Raw genomic sequence first — 18,055 nt, forward strand, 5'->3', positions numbered from 1 at the left:
CAAAGTGCTGCATCAATTGACGCTGCAGCGTAGTGCGACTGTGCTTCAATAAATTCAGCTTGTCAAACATCATGCTTAAAGATGTGGTTTTATAAGCAGCTGAGTTACAGCTTTTCTGCAGCAGCAGAGCTAGAAAGGGTGAAATGCTGAGCACTTCCTGCTCTTGCTGGGGTTGTCTTTGCTGTATTATAACCCTGTTTCATCAATGGGATGCTGCCTGCAGTCACGCATCTCGGATGTGGGAGGGTTGGCACCAGCGTGTGCATCCCTGCTGAGCTTCCACCAGAGTTGGGGGGAACTAAACAGCCAAAGGGTAGAGCAGGGTCTCACTGTCTCACCAAATGAAGCCTTTGAAAGAAAGGTCCTGTACACACGTGCGTGTCCCTTAGCCCGAGAGCAGTTCTGTGCCACGTGGCACTCACCCAGCCGTGTGGGCACTGCTGGGGACAGGGCTGCTGTCACCTGCCCCCTCCACTGATCACTGGTGTAATTCAACAGCTCTGAGACCGCAGCAGCGGAGCTGGTGGGCCATTAACACTGTGGGGCAAACTGCTGCTGCCTGTCCTGCCCCAGCAACAGCCTGGCTCAGGCTTGAGAAAACAACGTCATTAACAAGAGCCGGAGCCGTGGACTCCTGCTCATTAAGGCAGGGGCAGCTGCAGCAACCTGGGGTCGCTGCTGTGTTCTGGGGAAGCAGGGAAGTGGTTGGTCACCACCGCAGAGCCTTGGCTTTGGCACCTTCCAGGAGAGCGCTGTGAACATGCGCATGCTGGTCAGTTATTAGAGATCCATTTCAGTGGCACGGCCACACAAGAACATTCTCTTCTGGGCTCCATCACTGACAGCTGTTAAAAATGAGAACTTCAGTCTTCCTTTCAGTTCTTGCAAAAGGCTTTATTGTGTAACTACCGTACTGTGGTCACAGCGACTCAGAACAAGTACACGGTGTAGTTTTTAATTTTGCAGTGAACAGAAGGCACATTCATTGACACTCATCATAAAGCTCTTCCTATAGACAATTCATAAATTGACCTTTCTCTGTACTTAGAGCAAATACAAAACTGTACACAGCCAGGGAGACAGAGGAGCGCCTGTGGGGAAAGCACAGAGGAGCCGAAGTTAATGTGCAGAAAGACAGTGGCATCTAGAGGGATCAAATAAACATAGAAATGCCATATACAAATTTTAATACAAATATCTATAAAAATCAGAAAAGTGAATTTGCATTTTAGTTTCAAATAGACCTTTAAGGGAAATTACAGGTGATAGCATTTTTTTTTAATTATTCCAGTTGGAGAAACATTAGCTTGCATAATCCCTACAAATTATTTTACACTGCTCTGCTTTACAGTGGAAAATATTAGAGCCCAGGCAGTCTGCTGCACAGACGATGCCTGGAATTCAGAATTAGAAAAATAATGGCTACTTTTCCAATGCTAAAGTGGTCCTGTCACGGTTACGAAAGCCTTAGGAGGAATTAGACGAACACCGCTGAAGGAGTAAAGTGTGACAAGTATCACAAACACGGACGGGTTTCGGATACGATGGCAGTGCAAGTTCGTTACTGGAACAAGTGTTGCAGAAGATGTCCCCGCAGTTTCTGCAGTGATGCTGCAAACAGAGAGTTAGAATAAGCACAGCTGCCTAAAAACAGGCGTCAGGAAGAGAGAAATCAGACCTTGTAAAAGGTTTCCGAGTCCACTGATGTCACCCTCCAGTTCCCAGCAGGCCCAGCCCTCCCGGCAGCACCTTCTCCCACAACCCAAGCAGGGCCATCCCTGCACAGTCCCCGGCTGCCTGGGATGTCAGGAAAACACGCACAGGCCGGTTCTACACAGAGGGAAGCTGGTGCCTGGGCTGCCGGGCGTCCCATGGGGGCACAGCGAGCTGTCCCGAAGCACCGAGCAGGACCCTGCAGCAGCCCCCTGCCACCAAGGCACAATCAGGGCCTGGCAGCATCCAGCCCCCACCGCCCACAGTTCAGGGAGATGAACTGTCCCCCCACCCCGAGAGAACACCGCCCACAACAGCTCCCTGCCAAGGAACGGGCCCCAGCAGAATTTTTAGGATGGGAAATATCAAATTACTTCTCCATGTAGTTATCATGCCAACAAGACCTGGAACTGAAGCAGCGTCAGTCTTCCCTAGCAAAGTAGGCAACAGCACAATTTTTGCTTTCCGTGCCAAAAGGAAAAACAAATAATCCACTGAACACCACTACCTTCCTTCTGGAGATAGAGAATTCCTTTTCACATTGCTTGCAGTGTGTTGCTTCATCATCCTTCAGCCATGTATGACCCTAGAAAATCGGAATGAAAACCTCACTGTACATACAAATAAATTTATAAAATAAAATTCAAAAGGCAGCTTATCAATATTGTTGGTATTTTTGAAAAGCCATTTTTTAAAGGAGGATAGCTGTGGTGAAATCTGATGGTGTTAAAAGAAATGCGTATGTTTAGTCAAAATATCCATGAGATGCAGAGTACCTTTAGTGCTTTATTTACTTCTTTAATATCTTCCATCTTCAACTTTGATCTGGAAAAAAATAAATAAATTACTCCCTCTGCTATGACTTTACATTTAATTGTGTTCAATTTCACCTGCCATTCCACCGTCCGCCCACTGAATCTAAACTGTTAATTCTTCAGTCAGCTCGCTGTTACAGCTCTGAACCATGCAGTACCACCGGGACGCTCTGTCACCTTGGGGCTTGCCCCCTTTTCAGTATATTCAGAAAAATACGGGAAAAGCACAGTTCCACTGTGAGAACTAAGCATTGACTGCGTTGCTGCCTATCTCAGCCATCTAAGTCAGCTTACTCAAGATCCTTATCTTCTCTCACTTCTATTTACTGGCTGTTTCGTTTCCCATGTGTAGTAATTGCCTCCTAAAGTTCTCATGTTGGTTGATTTTTATAACTGGATGCATTTTAAAATTACTCGTGTAATTTCGATATTCCATTTTCCACATTACATCGTGTGGACGAGTTCAGTTCCTAGAACTTACTGGCTGAGATGAAGTCCCATTTCCTGAAGAGCTTGCTCCTGCTCCTCACAGACTTTCTCTAACTGCTGCTTCTCATCTTGCAGTTTTCTCAGTTCCTATAAAATAAAGCATAAAATGAAGTTTTTTGTGTGCTAAGTTTGACCTATAACCTGTGTTGGTCGATCCAAACTACCCAAGCAGTTCACAAGAGTAAGCTCATTTACAAAGCCACCTATTTCTAAGGTGTGATTTTTAGAATTCCAAGGGTGAACTACCCATGGGTTCTTGTAGAGCACAAACACTGAAATCATTTAACCATAATTACCAGAAAGAGAGGAAGATTTTTCAGACTTTAAACATCCTTAAGCATAGCTAAAATGCAGCAGTCCTACGCCCACAAACGTGCATATAGACAGATACTGGCGTACAATTGTGCCTTCAAAACCTAAACTGCTCCATAGACGGGAGCAAATTCTCTTTAGGTTAACAACAGTGTTCATGCTTAAAAAGCAAATGGCATTCAGTTGTTCTGAATGCTTGAGAACGCGTTCTTATTTTATCACATACAGTTGAAAGACCTCAGACTTGTCACCGAAAGCTCTGAACTTGCCACTTCCTACCCGAGCAGGGGTATCTCACCATGGGACAGCCGATGAGCGTTTTGTCCCCAGCTGTCCCCCCTCAGCTTCAGCTGCAGACTGGTGAGTGCCTCAGACACGCGAAGCTAAGGCAGGGCAGGCACAAACCACCTCTAGCTACGCTGTTTTCATTGCCTGAGCCCTGTATTGGCATTTCATGTGCAGATTTGTGTTGTGTTATGTCAGCCACGCTTTTGAAACCACTCAGAGGAGAGGGGTACAGAAGAAATACTCTACTACAGACGCAAACGTCGCACTGGCTCTAAGTCAGCTTTAATCCTGAACACGGGCACATTTGCACTGTGCGTACCTTCTTCAGTCCTTCCATTTGTTGCAATTCTGTTTTAAGCAGAGTGGTAGCATCCTTCTCTTGGTGTAGTTCTCTTTGCAAAGTTTGTCTCTGTTCCTTTTCAGATTTTAACTCCTTTTCCAGAGTTGAGCTATTTAAAAATAATTCATTCTAAGAAACCCTATAGCAGAAAAATATCCTATAGCACTTAAGGATAGCAACTGTATGAGAAGAAGAAACCTTGTCCAAAAGAGGGCAAAAACTAGAGTGGTGTTCTGAGAAAGGAAAAAACAGGGACGTTATGGCAGCAGACATCAAAAACTATATTAGCATTTTCAGGTCAGAGAAAACAAGCAGCAATGAACGGCTAGGAGAAATAAGAAAAAAAAAACAACAAAAAACAAAACACAAACCACCCCGAAACAAAAACCCAAAGCCAATCCCCACAAGTACATATTTGATCACCTGTGTTTCAACAGCCATGTTTAAAAATGACACTCTACCCTGAAGTCTGAACAGTGAAAGGAACATTTTCTATATGTATTGGAAATCTTTAGAGGATTAACATTCCCTAAGAACACCAGCACACTCCCCCAGCCCCCAAGCCCCTCCAGAAACCCCAATCCTTTCGGATGACAGTCACTTATATGCTCAGCCTACCAAGCATGACTGTGTCTATCTCCTGATTTAGTAAAAAAGCAACTGAAAGCTCCATTGCCAGTCAGAATGACCAGATTTCTACCCGCACTCTGTGCTCTAAATTGGATGTTCTGGAAAAAGCATTTCAAAATCCTCTTGCTAACTGTGCGCTATACAGAAGTGCTGTGCTTTCCTAGATCTTGCATACTTCTGTTAACTCTCGTTGAAACCAATATAATTCAAACCTACCCCTCTTTAGACCTTAGCACAAAAGGAGTAGAACGCACTCCTTAAAGAAAAGGTAGAAGTGAAGGTAAAAAAAACCGATCAGATTAAATACCATTTGCTATCCAGCTGGGACATCTGTTGCCGGCAAGTGTCGAGCCTGCCAGCAAGCTCTTGCTTCATCTTGTTGCATCTTTCTTCTGCAGCCTGCCTTGCTTTTTCTGCATGCTGCAATCTACAAAGTAAGGAACATGTACATTTGTTGTCCATTCACATACTCCTTACCTACACCCTCTCCTTCTGTTCTTTTAGATTCACCATATAGATCTTTATAAAAGCTTGAACTGAAAATGGTATTGGAGAAATAAAAAAAAAAAAGACAAGTTTTGAAAGCAACTGTTTCTGAAAAAACACCCCCAAAAGCGAGAGTCATACCTATTCTTAAAGTAAAGTCAATGTCTTTTTAAACAGCCTGCCTATGGAAAGCCCCACGGTTTTCAAATGGGTCAATTACAGGCATGTTTGCCTGGAAAAACGGAGCAGGCAAACACAGAGGGTGATAAGGAGGAGAAAGGAAAAAGAACGTCATGCTGGCACGCACACACAAGTGTCTACAGGAGGTGTATGAAAGGTCATCCTATAAAGGTTTCAGTTGGAAACTTTCTACTGACTTCAGTGTTGACTTTTCGAGCTTGTAATTATTACCTCTCTTCCATTTGTTTCATAGAGGACATCATCTCATTTGTTTTTCCTTCAAAAGAGGATATTGCTTCTGCTTTCTGTTGTAACGAACACTCTGCATTCTGTAGGAATAAGTGAATAGATATTCCAGGTAACGCATTTTGCTTTTCTAAAGCATGAAGTGTTAGCGTTTAATGAAAGCCTGCTACTAGATAAAGAATGTTTAGCTTGTTATAGGCCATGCCTGGGTCTAACTGGAATGTACAAACAAAACGCCGATAATGCCAGAGCAGATACACCTCAACTGTTTTTGTTAAGAGCTCAGAAGAAGACCTTAACTGTACGAAGTTTTGACCTATGAGATCACCTACAAGACAAAAATCTTCTCTTTAGAAACAAACTTGAAGAAAGAAATTATCAGATTGACAGGCTAAGAACATCAATTATGATTTGAATGTAACAACTGCACTCAGTGGGAATGGAAGCAAGACGACAAAAAAAAACCCCACCAAATAAACACTGCTTTGGAAAGCGAAGACATAGCTCAGCACTGGGGTTTCACTGGCCGTTGCCTCACAAGTTTCTGTGCATCTGTGAAGGAGGCAAAGGCCTGGATAAAGCCTGAACAGGCATCAGGAAACAGTCCATAAAAAATGAGAGAAACCCCCTATGGATTTCTGGCACCAGGTGTGGGAGGGGCAGTCTAGTTAAACTCAGTAACGTTAAAACTCATTTCATTAATGGGGACAAGCTGTGTACATTCTGTGTGCACACTACTACGCCATCACTTTGTAGAAATGCCTATCAGTATATTTTTTGTCCAATTGAAAAAAACCCCAAATATGACAAAAGACCACAACCCACCAAAACAACAAAAAAAACCCACAAAAACATCCCCAAACCCCTGCAACAGGTATGACACATAGGATGGAGAAAGCAAACTCTAAGAACTGCCAGAGTAAGGAAGAGACTAAGAAAAGAAGACAGGCCCAGAAAGCAAAATGTTTTTCATTTTACTTCTCTAACCTTCTTACATCTGGAAAGCCACACCTTATGCTACAGGGCTATAATAAATTACCTAAACCAATCCAACAACTTTTTGGTAGCTCCAAAGATCAGCCTGACCATGGAGTTCCACCCCCCCAAATCCAGTGTTGCTGCTCCACTGGCTACAGCACTCAGCTGGAGATGGACAAAAATAACTGATAGTTTTCTACTGGTTTAGAGAGGCTTATTGTTGTTTTTCTATAGTAAACAGTGTTAAATATGGTGCAGGTGAAAGGCAAGACACCACAGATGGGAAGAAGCAGCAAGAAAGTTTTTGGCTGCAGTAAATAATTTTTTTAAAGACTAATCATTCAGTTTTAGAACAAAGGACCTTTGGCAAACACCTTTTCCCCTGTGAGAGCTCTCCATTTGTCTCAGCGTTCGTTGGATAATCCTACAGCACACTACACAGCATACTCAAGAAACCCCTTTTCTTTCCAAACATACCCAATATAATACCAATAATGAAGCATAATAAAAAAAACGAAGAAGTTTGAAAATATATATTCTTCAGAAGATTGTTGCACCTAAGTATTACTTCATATGCGTAAGTGCATATGCACCCCCAGTGCACAATTAATGTGTAAAAGACCACCACTACAGCTGTTCTTTCTATTCTCCACTATGTACATACCTGAGATTTGTGAAACATCTGCAAGTTAATAGCCTTCACTTCTTCTAGCTGTTGGCGAAGTGCAACTAAAGTGTCTTGTTTTTCATGAGTATCTTTTTCCAGAAGTTTCATGGCAATTTCCATTTCTGTTTTCATTCCAATTTGTAGCTCCAACTCTTTCTCTAGTTCCTTACAAAGAGATTTCCTAGTTACTGCTATATAGTCATATGCCAGGGATATGCATTTCCAAGTCTCATATAATTCCATATACAAACTGCGTATTACTCTGAGATAATACTGGACTACTGAGTTAGGCCTCAAATAATACATTAAGTTAGTAAGACCAAAATACTATTTCAACTCTCTGGATCAGGGCAAGGGTGCAGATTTGCCGGCACAAAGCGCAGAGCTCAGCGTGTAACTTAGTGCCCTGTCAAATGAAGCATTTCTCCTGGCAGCTGGATTTGGGTTGACTTAAAGCCATGGGCTTCAGCAAGCCTGGCCAGCCTCTTCTCCCATCACTAATTGCTCACTGTGAAAGTGTTGTGCACATACGGTATTTTCCTCCATAAAGACAGTTGCCTATCTCCGTGTTTTGGTCTTAGTGTCTGCTATAATAAGGCTGGTCAGTTCTTAAACGGGGAAAGACCTTATATTTTCAGCATTCTAAAAGCCCTGATTTCCAGTTCTTTACAGACACCGTTAATGACCAATGTCCAGCATCTTGCTTGCAATTCCTTTATGAATTCTGAATAGCTGCAAAAAGTGCACAGCATGCATCTTATATTTAGAATGCTACCTGAACGTAGGCAGAATCCCGTATCTTTCATTTCATTTTCTACAGTAAAGTTTCCTTACCAGCCTAATTTTTTTTTCTTCTTTCAGCTGCTTCCAAACATCACTGTACATTTCGTCAAGACCCTGGCGTGACTGCTTGTAAGTATCCAATTCTACTTTTGTATCCTCTTTTGTTACCTACAAGAAACATTAGCAAAAAAGCCACCTAAGATCAGAAAGGTATGTATTTAAAGTACGCCTGAAGTTCTTGTGTGTTAACATAGTATTTCTACATGCTATTTCAAATAAAATCCTACTATTTTCCAATTAATAAGCTGGCAAACATGAATAAGCTGAAATTTCAAAGAATAGAGTACAAATAAAAAGAAACCATTCTAATACTTTTAATGCTTTCTCCCTTCTGCAGGTGTATGTTTAAGTGTGTAGTAAAGAACAGCAAAATCTAATGCCTGTGCATACTATACACGAAAAAAGTGATCTACACAGTAGCATTTTAAACCACACTTAGCATTCCAGTTCAAAGTGCTTTTGAGAGCACTAACTACAGTTGATCAAGAAAGAACACTTATTTTAAGGATCTTCATAATCTTTAAATAGGTGTCCCACCTCTACACTTTTTTCACTCCGTTCACGAATTAATTCATTTTGTTGTTTTAACTGCTGCTGCTCTTCCTGAAGTGATCCAATTCGGTCAGTTGCTGCTGCAAGCTGTTTACAAAGAGAACATATCTATATTTAATCACTGTACAAGCATGCAACATCTGGAGGTATTCTGAAGTTAGTAGCTCAGCCTTTGTAGCAGGTGCGCTGCTCACTTCCCCTTTTGTTCCTTTCATTGTCCCCAGAAGCTGCTTGACCCTTTTGCAGCCACACTCGCTGTACAGCCTCGATTAATAAGTCCACCAATGTTTGTTCACTTGACTTCTGCTTCACACCCTCATCAGTTATTTTTAAATATTAACCGTGCAAAGAAATGCATCCTAGTCTAAAAGGCTAAAATCCACCACAGATCTGTGATCTGTGGTGTTCCTTCTGGTATGAACTAAGAGTCATACAGCAAGTCAGGGTTGCCATTCACTCGTGGAACTTTATGGCAGTTTCAAGTCAAGATACCCCAAAAAGTATTGAAAATCGGACTACACAGATACACCCTGAACTATATACATATAAATATAGACGCACATATATATATATATAAACCCACCACACCACCAAAACCAAACCCACCATTATTATGTATGCTGCTGGATTTTATTTCAGTTCCCTGCTAGGAAAGATTTCCTAATTGAAATGTGCTTCTTTTCCTTCTCTTTTTACAAGTTCTGTTTAACTCACATGAAAAATACATGTGTATGGGGAGAAGGAAGAGGGACAAATCATGTTCATTACAGTGGTGGTATGATTACTTTTGGGTGAAGACACCGTTGCAAGACAAAAAAATTGATTAAGGAAACACATCTAACAAATTGGTGCCCAAAAGCATTCTAACAAATAACATAACGTGGAAGCTTTCCACAGAGCTTTCCCCATGTGCCAACTCATGTCAGTCCTACCAATTCCCCACATTTCACTAGTATCAACTCAAATATTTTTGGTCCTAAGATATGTTCTTAGGGAGTTTTGCCTGATAGAAAAGAGCTACAAGAAATATTTAAGAGACCAGACACAAACCTCTTCCTGGAGTTTTGAATTGGTCTTTTCCAAACAGTCTATTTTGTTCTGAAGATCTGCAACCGTGCAACTGCAGCAAGGAAAAGAGATGCATAAAAACAATAAAAGAAGTGCCAGTGTTCAGCATTTATTCCTATCCTCAATCATACTTTAACCACCTTGCATTTGTGAACAATGAAACACTTCAGTGAGCTGGCAAAGAACTCAGAGGAAGGACAACTGTCCCTATTAAGCCCTGAGAGGATCATGCATTTCCCTACAGTTGACAGCCTACTGTATTAGTTGGCAGCCCTGTTCTGGCTTAGCTTTTGCAGTCTTAATATCCCTCTGATGTTCAAGAGGGTAAGTGGCACCTGCTCCTCCCACTGAGCAACCTATGGGGGAAGAATAGAGACTCTTCCTCTAAAGAATGAATTTCCAGATGCACTTGCAATAGTTTTCTCTTGAAAGAGCAGCTCCAAAAGTCTCAAAAATTCAACTATTATTACACAGACTCATTTTCCGCATTGCAAATGCCATCAGAAGAGTAAGATTACAAAACAAAACTAAGATTTTGAGAAATAATCAGAAAAGGAATACCAGTATCAGGCAAAAATCTCCAAGACTGACAGCTGAGACATTCAAAGCCATACTAGAAAAGCTAAACAGGACAAGTATTTGTACATTAGAATAGATAAAAATCCCACCTTAGATGTCGGTTAAGTTCTTCCACATAATGTTTCTGGTCAAGGACAGCTGTAATCCCTCCATCTCTAGTTGTAAAAGAGAGAATGTATTGACTGAGAAGAAACTCCTTCATTCTAGAGTGTTTGCTTCTACTACAGTTTTCAGCATAGACTTGCAAACTGCATTGAAACCTTTTCTCTTTTTCTTATAAAAATACTTGTGCCTGAGCTCAACTGGAAGCACTAGGGAGACGAAGCAGCTCTTCAGCTGTTTCTCCTCAGCAGCTAAACAGTAAAGCGTGCTGAAGTGCAGGAAGCACATAAACTATTAAGTTCCCTCAATTCACTATGGGTGTTCTAGATACAGGGATGCTAACAGTTGCAGTCTCTAATTCACCTAACATTTCACCTAAAAGTATGTTTTTCCTCTATAACTGATCTCTCCCACAAAGACAGCTAGTTAATTGAGCGCATTCCTGAAACGGTGCTTGGAAACAAAGCAGTGATTTAGCAGTGGGTGACCTGGCAGATCATGTCTTCTAAAACCCAATAAAAACACAACCTAAAATTTTGGGTGCTTTTTATTCGGTCCAAGCTCAAGACACACTCTCCACACTGTGTTGCTGTGAAAACCACCACAAACTCAACGTTAGAAAGTTAGTATTTTTTAGCTAACAAAATCTATTTTGGATTCTCGTTTTTGGATGATTAAAAGAGTTGAAGATCTCTATCACTCATGTGCTCCCACAGACTGCCTGCCAGGTTTGTTCTACAAAAAACGTAACAATTTAGAATCACTAATTCACCATACATACTGTTTGCCATCACTGTCCTGCGTTTCCTTAAGGTACAAGGAAAAATCAATCACTCCAACCTGAAAAATATATTTAAGACATTAACACCTCCACATTGCAAGTCTGTGTAGCAGCAGGCATTACTTTATATTTGGAAAAAGGTAAACATCTGAAGTTTAAGTTTAGAAGGACAGGTAATACCTGTATTCTTCCTAGCTGAAGCAAACATACAAACTAGTGTTGTTAAAAGCATGAAAATAACCATATTCAGTGTGCTCAGTTTCTAGCAGTTATCAGTTTTGACAGCATTTCCATAAACTGCTACTTAAAAAGATGCCCCCCTGCCCATCTCCTCTCCTCCCTCCAAAAAAACCCCCAAAACAAACCAACAACAAAACCACTTAAATCATGCTTTCTAAAACCAAACACAGTATCTTATGGAGAGAGGACATTAAAGTAATTCTTTGAGTTCTTATAAAGACATTAATAGTTAGCCATGTTCACAATTTGTAGAACAGGCAGGATAATGTCAACATTATTTTCTGCAACATTATCTTTTAAAGAACAAAAAGGTTAATAAGAATAAAATTACAGCAACATATATTTTTAATTTACAGCTTAGAAAGAGAGTTAGACTTCTGTGATGCTATTGACCCATTTTGTCAAAGGTTACCTAATTCAAAAGTAAAACAGATTGTCTGAAAGAGGACGTGGTCTCAAATTATAAAATACTCACAATAGGTTAAGCACAGATTAATGTAAGGGATTTATTTGTTTGGACCACAAATACCTCAAAACATTCCTTATCCTCCTGGGCTGTTTCATTAAAGCAGCAGAGGTATGTGACATCACCCACACACACACACACCAAAGCCAAAAGGAAACCACTGTTCCCTCTCAAAACAAAAGCTCCCGTAAGTCCCTAGGAAATTCATCCTGATAACATATCTCTTGTAATTAGTTTAGTTCATCCAATTTTTGATTTGTCATAAGACAATCAAATGCCCATTTACGAAAACAATGGCAAACCATGGCTGCATAGCACATTTAAGAATTCTGGACCCATCTCAGTAAAGTATTTATGGACGCACTTAATTCTACTAGAATCTTATGCAGACTGATCTTATTTAAGTTTTAATCTTCACCTGCGAGTCCAAGTCTTCTCCTTTCAAGCAAAGGTTTGCATCAATAACATTCAGTCCAACTAGCAGACCCACAATGACTGCTCCTTCCTCCTCCATCATCAATGCATCAGGTTCGTAAAATTCGCTAAAAGAAATATGATAAGGCATCACTGCACATCATAATAATTATAATGGTGCTTACATCACTGAAATCATATAAATAGTAACGTAGTCCTTATAAAGCTCCCTCTTTGCTAATTTATTGCACAAGGTGGAAGATACGGAACTCTTGCAGGAAATACTCTACTCGCTCCTCTGCAGGTTCATTGCAAAAACAATGAACAACTTGCTCCTCTGCGGATTGCAAGAAAAAGCTTAAACTAGTCAATTAACAACCTCTTACTACAGCAATGCAAGGTTGCAGTGATTCAGTGAATACAATCTACGTATGTCTGTACGGTTACCTTAATAGATGCTTATGGTCCAAGAGTACTTTGAGATAATCCGCCAGTTTCTTTTGCATGAGTGCTAGATAAAGCCAAGCCCTTCCTCTTCCTATGGCAGTCCTAAAATGAGAAGTTGTATGTTTTGATAAACCCAAAATTGTTTATTAACTAGATTTATGCAACTCAAAACTCTCTCTTTACAAAGTGTTCTCTCCAGACCACAGAAGCATTTGGGTAAATCCCATTGCTTCTTCCTAACTGAGAAAGACGTACATATCTTCAACTACCACCACAACCCAACTACTAGCATTAAAACTAGTATCTTTTCATCATCCTGAATTATATAAATGAAATACTACTAGCACATGCACAAAATTAGGCAAAGACATAAAGTGACAGAAAGAAGAGGAAAGAAAGTATGCGAAGACTCTACAGTTATTTTTAGCAAGCTTATAGAAATTCCCAAATGCTGTTTTTTAATCTGACAGCATTGTTTGAATCAGAAGCACAGAGTATTTTGACATGTCCTCCTTATCTCTTGGAGAAGTCAATGCCTCCTACATATTTTTCTCTTTGGGAACAAGCTCTCATTAAGGAAGGCGAGAGACTACACGAAGGATTCTTTTTCCCAGCAGCACAAGTGAAATGCATCATCCCCAACAAACGACTTACTTCAACTCTGGCAGATTTTTAACACTAGTTGCTATATCTGATGCTTCAGGACAAAGTTTTTCCACTAGCTCCAGAGGACCAAAAAATGATTTGTTCTGTCCAATAAAAGTCTTCTTCACTAAAAGGAGTATACAGGAAAGTTTGTGAGGAAAAGCAACAAGCTTCCAACCCCAGAACTACAAATTTTAGTCTGTGTTTTACTTTGTCTTACCAGCTCTTAATATGTCAACAAAAAGGAGGCATTTAAAAATACCTTGACAGTTTAGGAGGCACAAAATACGGGGTATATCAGAAGGTTACCACACAGTTATATCTGTAATATTGATTAGCATCATACAGTGTGTGCGATTAATGTCAAACTAGAGACATGGCAAGACACGACACGGACTCATTCATCATCCTCTCCTCAGCGTGGCGGCCGGACCCCCCACAGGGGAGCGGGTGCCCACCTTTCAGGCCATGCTTGAGGCAGTGCTCCAGCACCACGAAGAACTGCTGCAACGGAGGGAAGTCGGAGTCCAGCGTGCGGCCCAGGCTCAGGGCCGACTGGATCAGGATTTTGATGCTGAGCTTCATCATGTTCATGAGATTGGCGCGCTCCTCCATGGCGTGGCACCGCGCACCTGGGCGAGGGGACACGGCTGGAGAGAGAAAAGCTGTTTTTAGAAACGCGCTCCTCCCGACCCGGCACAGCGCTGGCAGGAGCGGTGCCTGCCCGTCTCGGTCTCCATTTTGCTGCTTGAGAAGAGCTGGGTACAGGACACAGCCCGGGTGAATCCCATCCAACGCGCGCATCCAGAACTGACACCGGGGGGAGCGGGGCCGCTGCTCCGGCCCTGCCGCTCCCAGCACCTGCCGTTCCCTGGGGGGACACGGCAGATAAACCGCCCCCCACCCCACCCCACCCCGGGGCCTAGCGCCGCCTCAGCGGGCGGCGGGGCCCTACCTGGGCCGAGGCGAAGCGACCCCCCCTCCCGCGTTACCGCGGCGACAGCACGCGCACCCCCCACCGCCCCCGGCGAGCTCTCGCGAGAGCGCGCGTGGCAACGGCGGACCGCGCCCAGCGCCATTTTGGAAAGGGTTTGTGGCTGCGTGGCCATGGCAGCGCCGCCCCTCAGCCATCCCGCCAGGCCTTATCGCTGCTCCTCACCGGCACGGCGGGACGGGCCCTCCTCCTGTAAACCTGAAGGAGGGCGTGACAGAAGCAGGCTGCTGGCTGCCAGTTTTCCTTCAGTCAGCAACAGGTTCTTGACAGGGGCTGCCAACAGCAGGCCAGTGGCCACCTAAACTACCTTCTGAGCCAACGCTGTTGCATTAGGAGAATCCTGTCACCTGTGGATCAAATGGTCAGACTCCCTTGCAGAAACAGCAGTTGCAGAAGATCAAGTCAAACAGGTAGAGCCCCTGCAAGATCGTTAACACTATTCCTAACACCATGCAGAAGTCTCTTTGGGTACTATTTTTCATTATTACCTTCCTTTTTGTGCACATAAAGTTGATTTAGGATTAAAAATGAGGAAAACCCCAGAAGAGTGAAAGGAGGGAGTCATTCTAATCAAACAGATCTTAATCACAAAGCACACACAAAGTCCTGTCTTCTCAGTAGCCTTTTGTATCAGTGGCTATAATGAATGTAGTGGATGCCTCAAAATTGCATATAATGTCTTGAGACAAGATTGAGGATTAAAAGGGCTGTAATATTTTAAATTTTGATGTCAATATTGTCACATTATACATCAGGAACAGAAAATCTGAGTTTAAGTATTGGAGTGTTTCAGTAGAAACTCATCAACTTATTTTGAGGGTTTACTGAATTTGAATTTTTACTTTATCAGCAATATTTTGCTTGTAAGCCTTGCTCAAGATGCACGTATTATCCACAAGACTTCAAAAAAAAAATACTGTGAATTAAATGTTCTTTATGAACACTAAATAGTGTCTTAATAAGTTAAATAATTACTTGAACAATATTTTTTAGACTGTTGCAAATTTACAGAGTCAAGTACATATTTTGCAAGCTGGTACATGCAAAATAAGACAGGTTATTAAACACATTACCAAAGCCAAGCCTCAAAGATTAGGAATCAGGTTACCTAAGTGCAAAAGATCACAGACATTATGCTGCAATCTTTAAGAATGTAGTCACGGAGTCTCACATCATTCAGTTAAACAGATTTGTTTTAACATATTTTTGAAGCCCCATGCTTTGTTTACTGTAATTATTCAGCACACTTTGAAGTCAGAAAACACGGAAGAATGAAGAAAAGCTAACAATTCTCCATCTCGTGGTCTTTAAGACTGCAAGTCTCTCTTGATTTGTATTCTTTAGATTTGTAGCTCCCTGCTTTCTCAGCCAGGTAGGTCATATTTTCTTCAATGGCAAGCACTGGTTTTATGATGTCTCTTTCTGTATGTCCAGCTGACTGCACAGTGTGCAGCACAGGTTACATGCTATCAACAGATCTGAAGTAGCAGGCAGAGGTTACAAAGTCTCTCAAAAAAGATGGCATCAGGGAACAAGTTCCTAGCTTTCCACAAGTGGCCTTGCAGGCCTCAGCTTATTTCTTAAAAATACATGCTTTAAATTGAATTTACAGTGCTTGGTCAAAGGTAATAATGAATAGGTAGAACAGGTGATCTATTACCTGTTCACGTTTCATATCTAAGTTATGAACAGATTTTCTTACAGAATTTTCCATAAAACTCATCAACATATTATCCAAATACTTTGAGCAATTTGGGGAGGTAGCACTGTATCCCCTTACTTTACAGATAAGAACCTGATAGATTATGGTAAAAGTTCCATGAAGTGTGGGACCTCCATTTCAGGCAAGAGAACGTTTTATTCCCCACCTGTTGCCAAATGCTATATGTTGTTTTGATTTACATCTATTCCCAGCATTATTCCAAATGCAACTGAAGAAAATGGGATATCCTGCCCTTCGTCAGGTTAGATCCCAGGTGCTCAGGGTGGGCATCCAGGAAACAAATCTGTGAGAAGTTTGGTGTGAGACTTAGAAATGCAGGGAAAGACAAGAATCTATTTTTTATCAGGACAGAATTAATCTTAAACTGTGACTATGCAACATTGAGGAATTTTTACAAAAAAATAAAAAAGTTCATCATCAGTACTTATTTCGCTATGTGGTCACAATTCATCCCCACACAACTCCAACTTGAGTAATTAATATCAAAATCAAAAAGGTCAGCACCAGTTGGCAAAACTGAGCTCCATTGCTCTGAAACCACTGAGCGCTAGCCTGACAGCCTGGGGTACAAGACTCCAGGCCCAATTATTGCTATATTTGAATGCTCTTGTTTCCACGTTATAGATATCACTGAGATTTAATTTCCATATGAATTCAACTAAAGGTTTTTTAATTCAGTTCTAAGAAGCCTGTTCCATAAATACGTATGGTTGCTATATCCATCAATAGAGCTGTTTAATAAAGCAAGCTGTGGTTAAATAGAAGGCATTTTTTTGGCAGTTAAAAAGTAATTTATAATAAATCTGTATCTTAGTTCACTTGTCCACTTTCTGACCTGAAAGCTACATGAGAAGCACAGTACAGTTCCTTCACTGAACCAGCACACTGAGGACGGATAACGAATTGACTAAATCACTTAGGAGTGCAGTCAGACTGCTGCTGAGGTGAACTCCAAGGGAGGGGGAGAAAAGGAATCAAGTAAAAAGCTTACTGCATAAAACTAAAGTCAATTTCCCCAAATATATTAAGAGTTTAGGATTCTTCTCATTACAATAAATTTTGTGAAGTTCTACATCTGTGTTGTTTTTATAATTTTGCTTAAATAAAAAAAACAAACCTGCAGCATCAGATTTTCTAAAATAAATTCAAGGTATTAACCATGCATCACTGACACTAATCAACAGCACTTATGGGAGCAAACTTATTTGCGCACCATAAAAGCAAGTTTACTAAATAAACATAACCATACTTGTTTTTGCTGTGCTGTCATTGCTGACTGGTTTGGATATGAATCCTACCAAAGATGCAGACTTCAGAGCGTTGCCGTAGCTCAGCGCCAAGTTCTCCGAGGCTTTCTTGGCCAGCGACAAGATAGGAGCCGACCACCTCGCTTCCTCCGTTTTCTCTTTTTCCTCGTTTTTTAGCTCAGTCGTATTAGGAATCTGTTTTTTGTCAATAATCTCAAAGTCTTCTTTTATTTCCGCGGCAGATGCGGTGCAACTCTCCCCTTCAGCCATCTTTAACGTGTCATATGACACTAGTCATGAGCAATCGAGTCGGCAGCCCCACGCCCTGCCTGCCTGCCTGCCTGCCTGCCTGCCTGCCTGCCTGCCTGCCTGCCTGCCTGCCGCCGGTTGGAAGGCAGGTGCCGTAGAGCCACCGAACCATTTTAAAGCAGCTGCATGCATAAGCAGGACTATAAGACAAGCCTTTCCAGAACTGAACAATTTGCTTGATGTTCTGAGTTAAAGACTCGGGGAGTAGTGAAAGACAAAGACAGAGTTTACTTTGAAACAAGTTGTGAAAGTAACAAAAATACACTTTACAGGTTTTTATTACTACCTGTCTTTCCAAACTCATTTTCAATTAGAAATTTTATAGTATCTTTTGACATCCCAGATTTATGCAGTTAAGTCGTGACAACTTAAAGACATCTTTATTACTCTGCCTATAATTTGAGTCATCGCAACTTCATTAGAATGGTGGATGGGTACAACAGGTTCAGTGTTGTGAATCGTGCTTGCTCGCATCACTGATGTTAGAAAATAACTGTAGTC

At 41.5% G+C, this 18,055-nt stretch overlaps 1 protein-coding gene across 4 annotated transcripts; it reads right to left on the bottom strand.

Annotated features, from left to right (window-relative positions):
* Nucleotides 1–873: 873 nt before the first annotated feature.
* Nucleotides 874–17,533, bottom strand: RUFY1 (RUN and FYVE domain containing 1). 4 transcript variants are annotated; one of them, XM_054217903.1, is made up of 18 exons: nucleotides 17,248–17,533; nucleotides 13,740–13,931; nucleotides 13,291–13,408; nucleotides 12,637–12,738; nucleotides 12,194–12,317; nucleotides 11,070–11,128; nucleotides 10,276–10,341; nucleotides 9,590–9,659; nucleotides 8,525–8,626; nucleotides 7,979–8,095; nucleotides 7,142–7,309; nucleotides 5,485–5,582; nucleotides 4,895–5,014; nucleotides 3,937–4,066; nucleotides 3,010–3,104; nucleotides 2,490–2,538; nucleotides 2,222–2,299; nucleotides 874–1,611 (listed from the first exon to the last, which is right to left on the bottom strand). In XM_054217903.1, the coding sequence occupies exons 1-18, from the start codon at nucleotides 17,513–17,515 to the stop codon at nucleotides 1,468–1,470; spliced, it is 2,100 nt and encodes a 699-aa protein (XP_054073878.1). In that variant the 5' UTR covers nucleotides 17,516–17,533; the 3' UTR covers nucleotides 874–1,467. The 4 variants fall into 4 exon arrangements, with proteins under 4 accessions (XP_054073878.1, XP_054073881.1, XP_054073882.1 ...); XM_054217906.1 differs by having other exon boundaries at nucleotides 17,297–17,436; XM_054217907.1 differs by lacking the exon at nucleotides 17,248–17,533 and adding an exon at nucleotides 14,237–14,327.
* Between the last annotated feature and the right edge of the window lie 522 nt (nucleotides 17,534–18,055).

The sequence above is a fragment of the Rissa tridactyla genome, chromosome 11 (genome assembly GCF_028500815.1).
Source record: "Rissa tridactyla isolate bRisTri1 chromosome 11, bRisTri1.patW.cur.20221130, whole genome shotgun sequence".
Lineage (NCBI taxonomy): Eukaryota > Metazoa > Chordata > Aves > Charadriiformes > Laridae > Rissa > Rissa tridactyla.

Excerpts from the sequence above, each read along its gene's own strand:
- RUFY1 (XM_054217903.1), bottom strand. The coding sequence starts at position 17,515 with ATGGCTGAAGGGGAGAGTTGCACCGCATCTGCCGCGGAAATAAAAGAA. Across the intron at positions 4,067-4,894 it reads TCCCAGCTGGATAGCAAATG|CTCAACTCTGGAAAAGGAGT; the intron begins GTATTTAATCTG and ends ATTTTTAAATAG. Across the intron at positions 2,539-3,009 it reads ATGGGACTTCATCTCAGCCA|ATCAAAGTTGAAGATGGAAG; the intron begins GTAAGTTCTAGG and ends ATTTTTTTCCAG.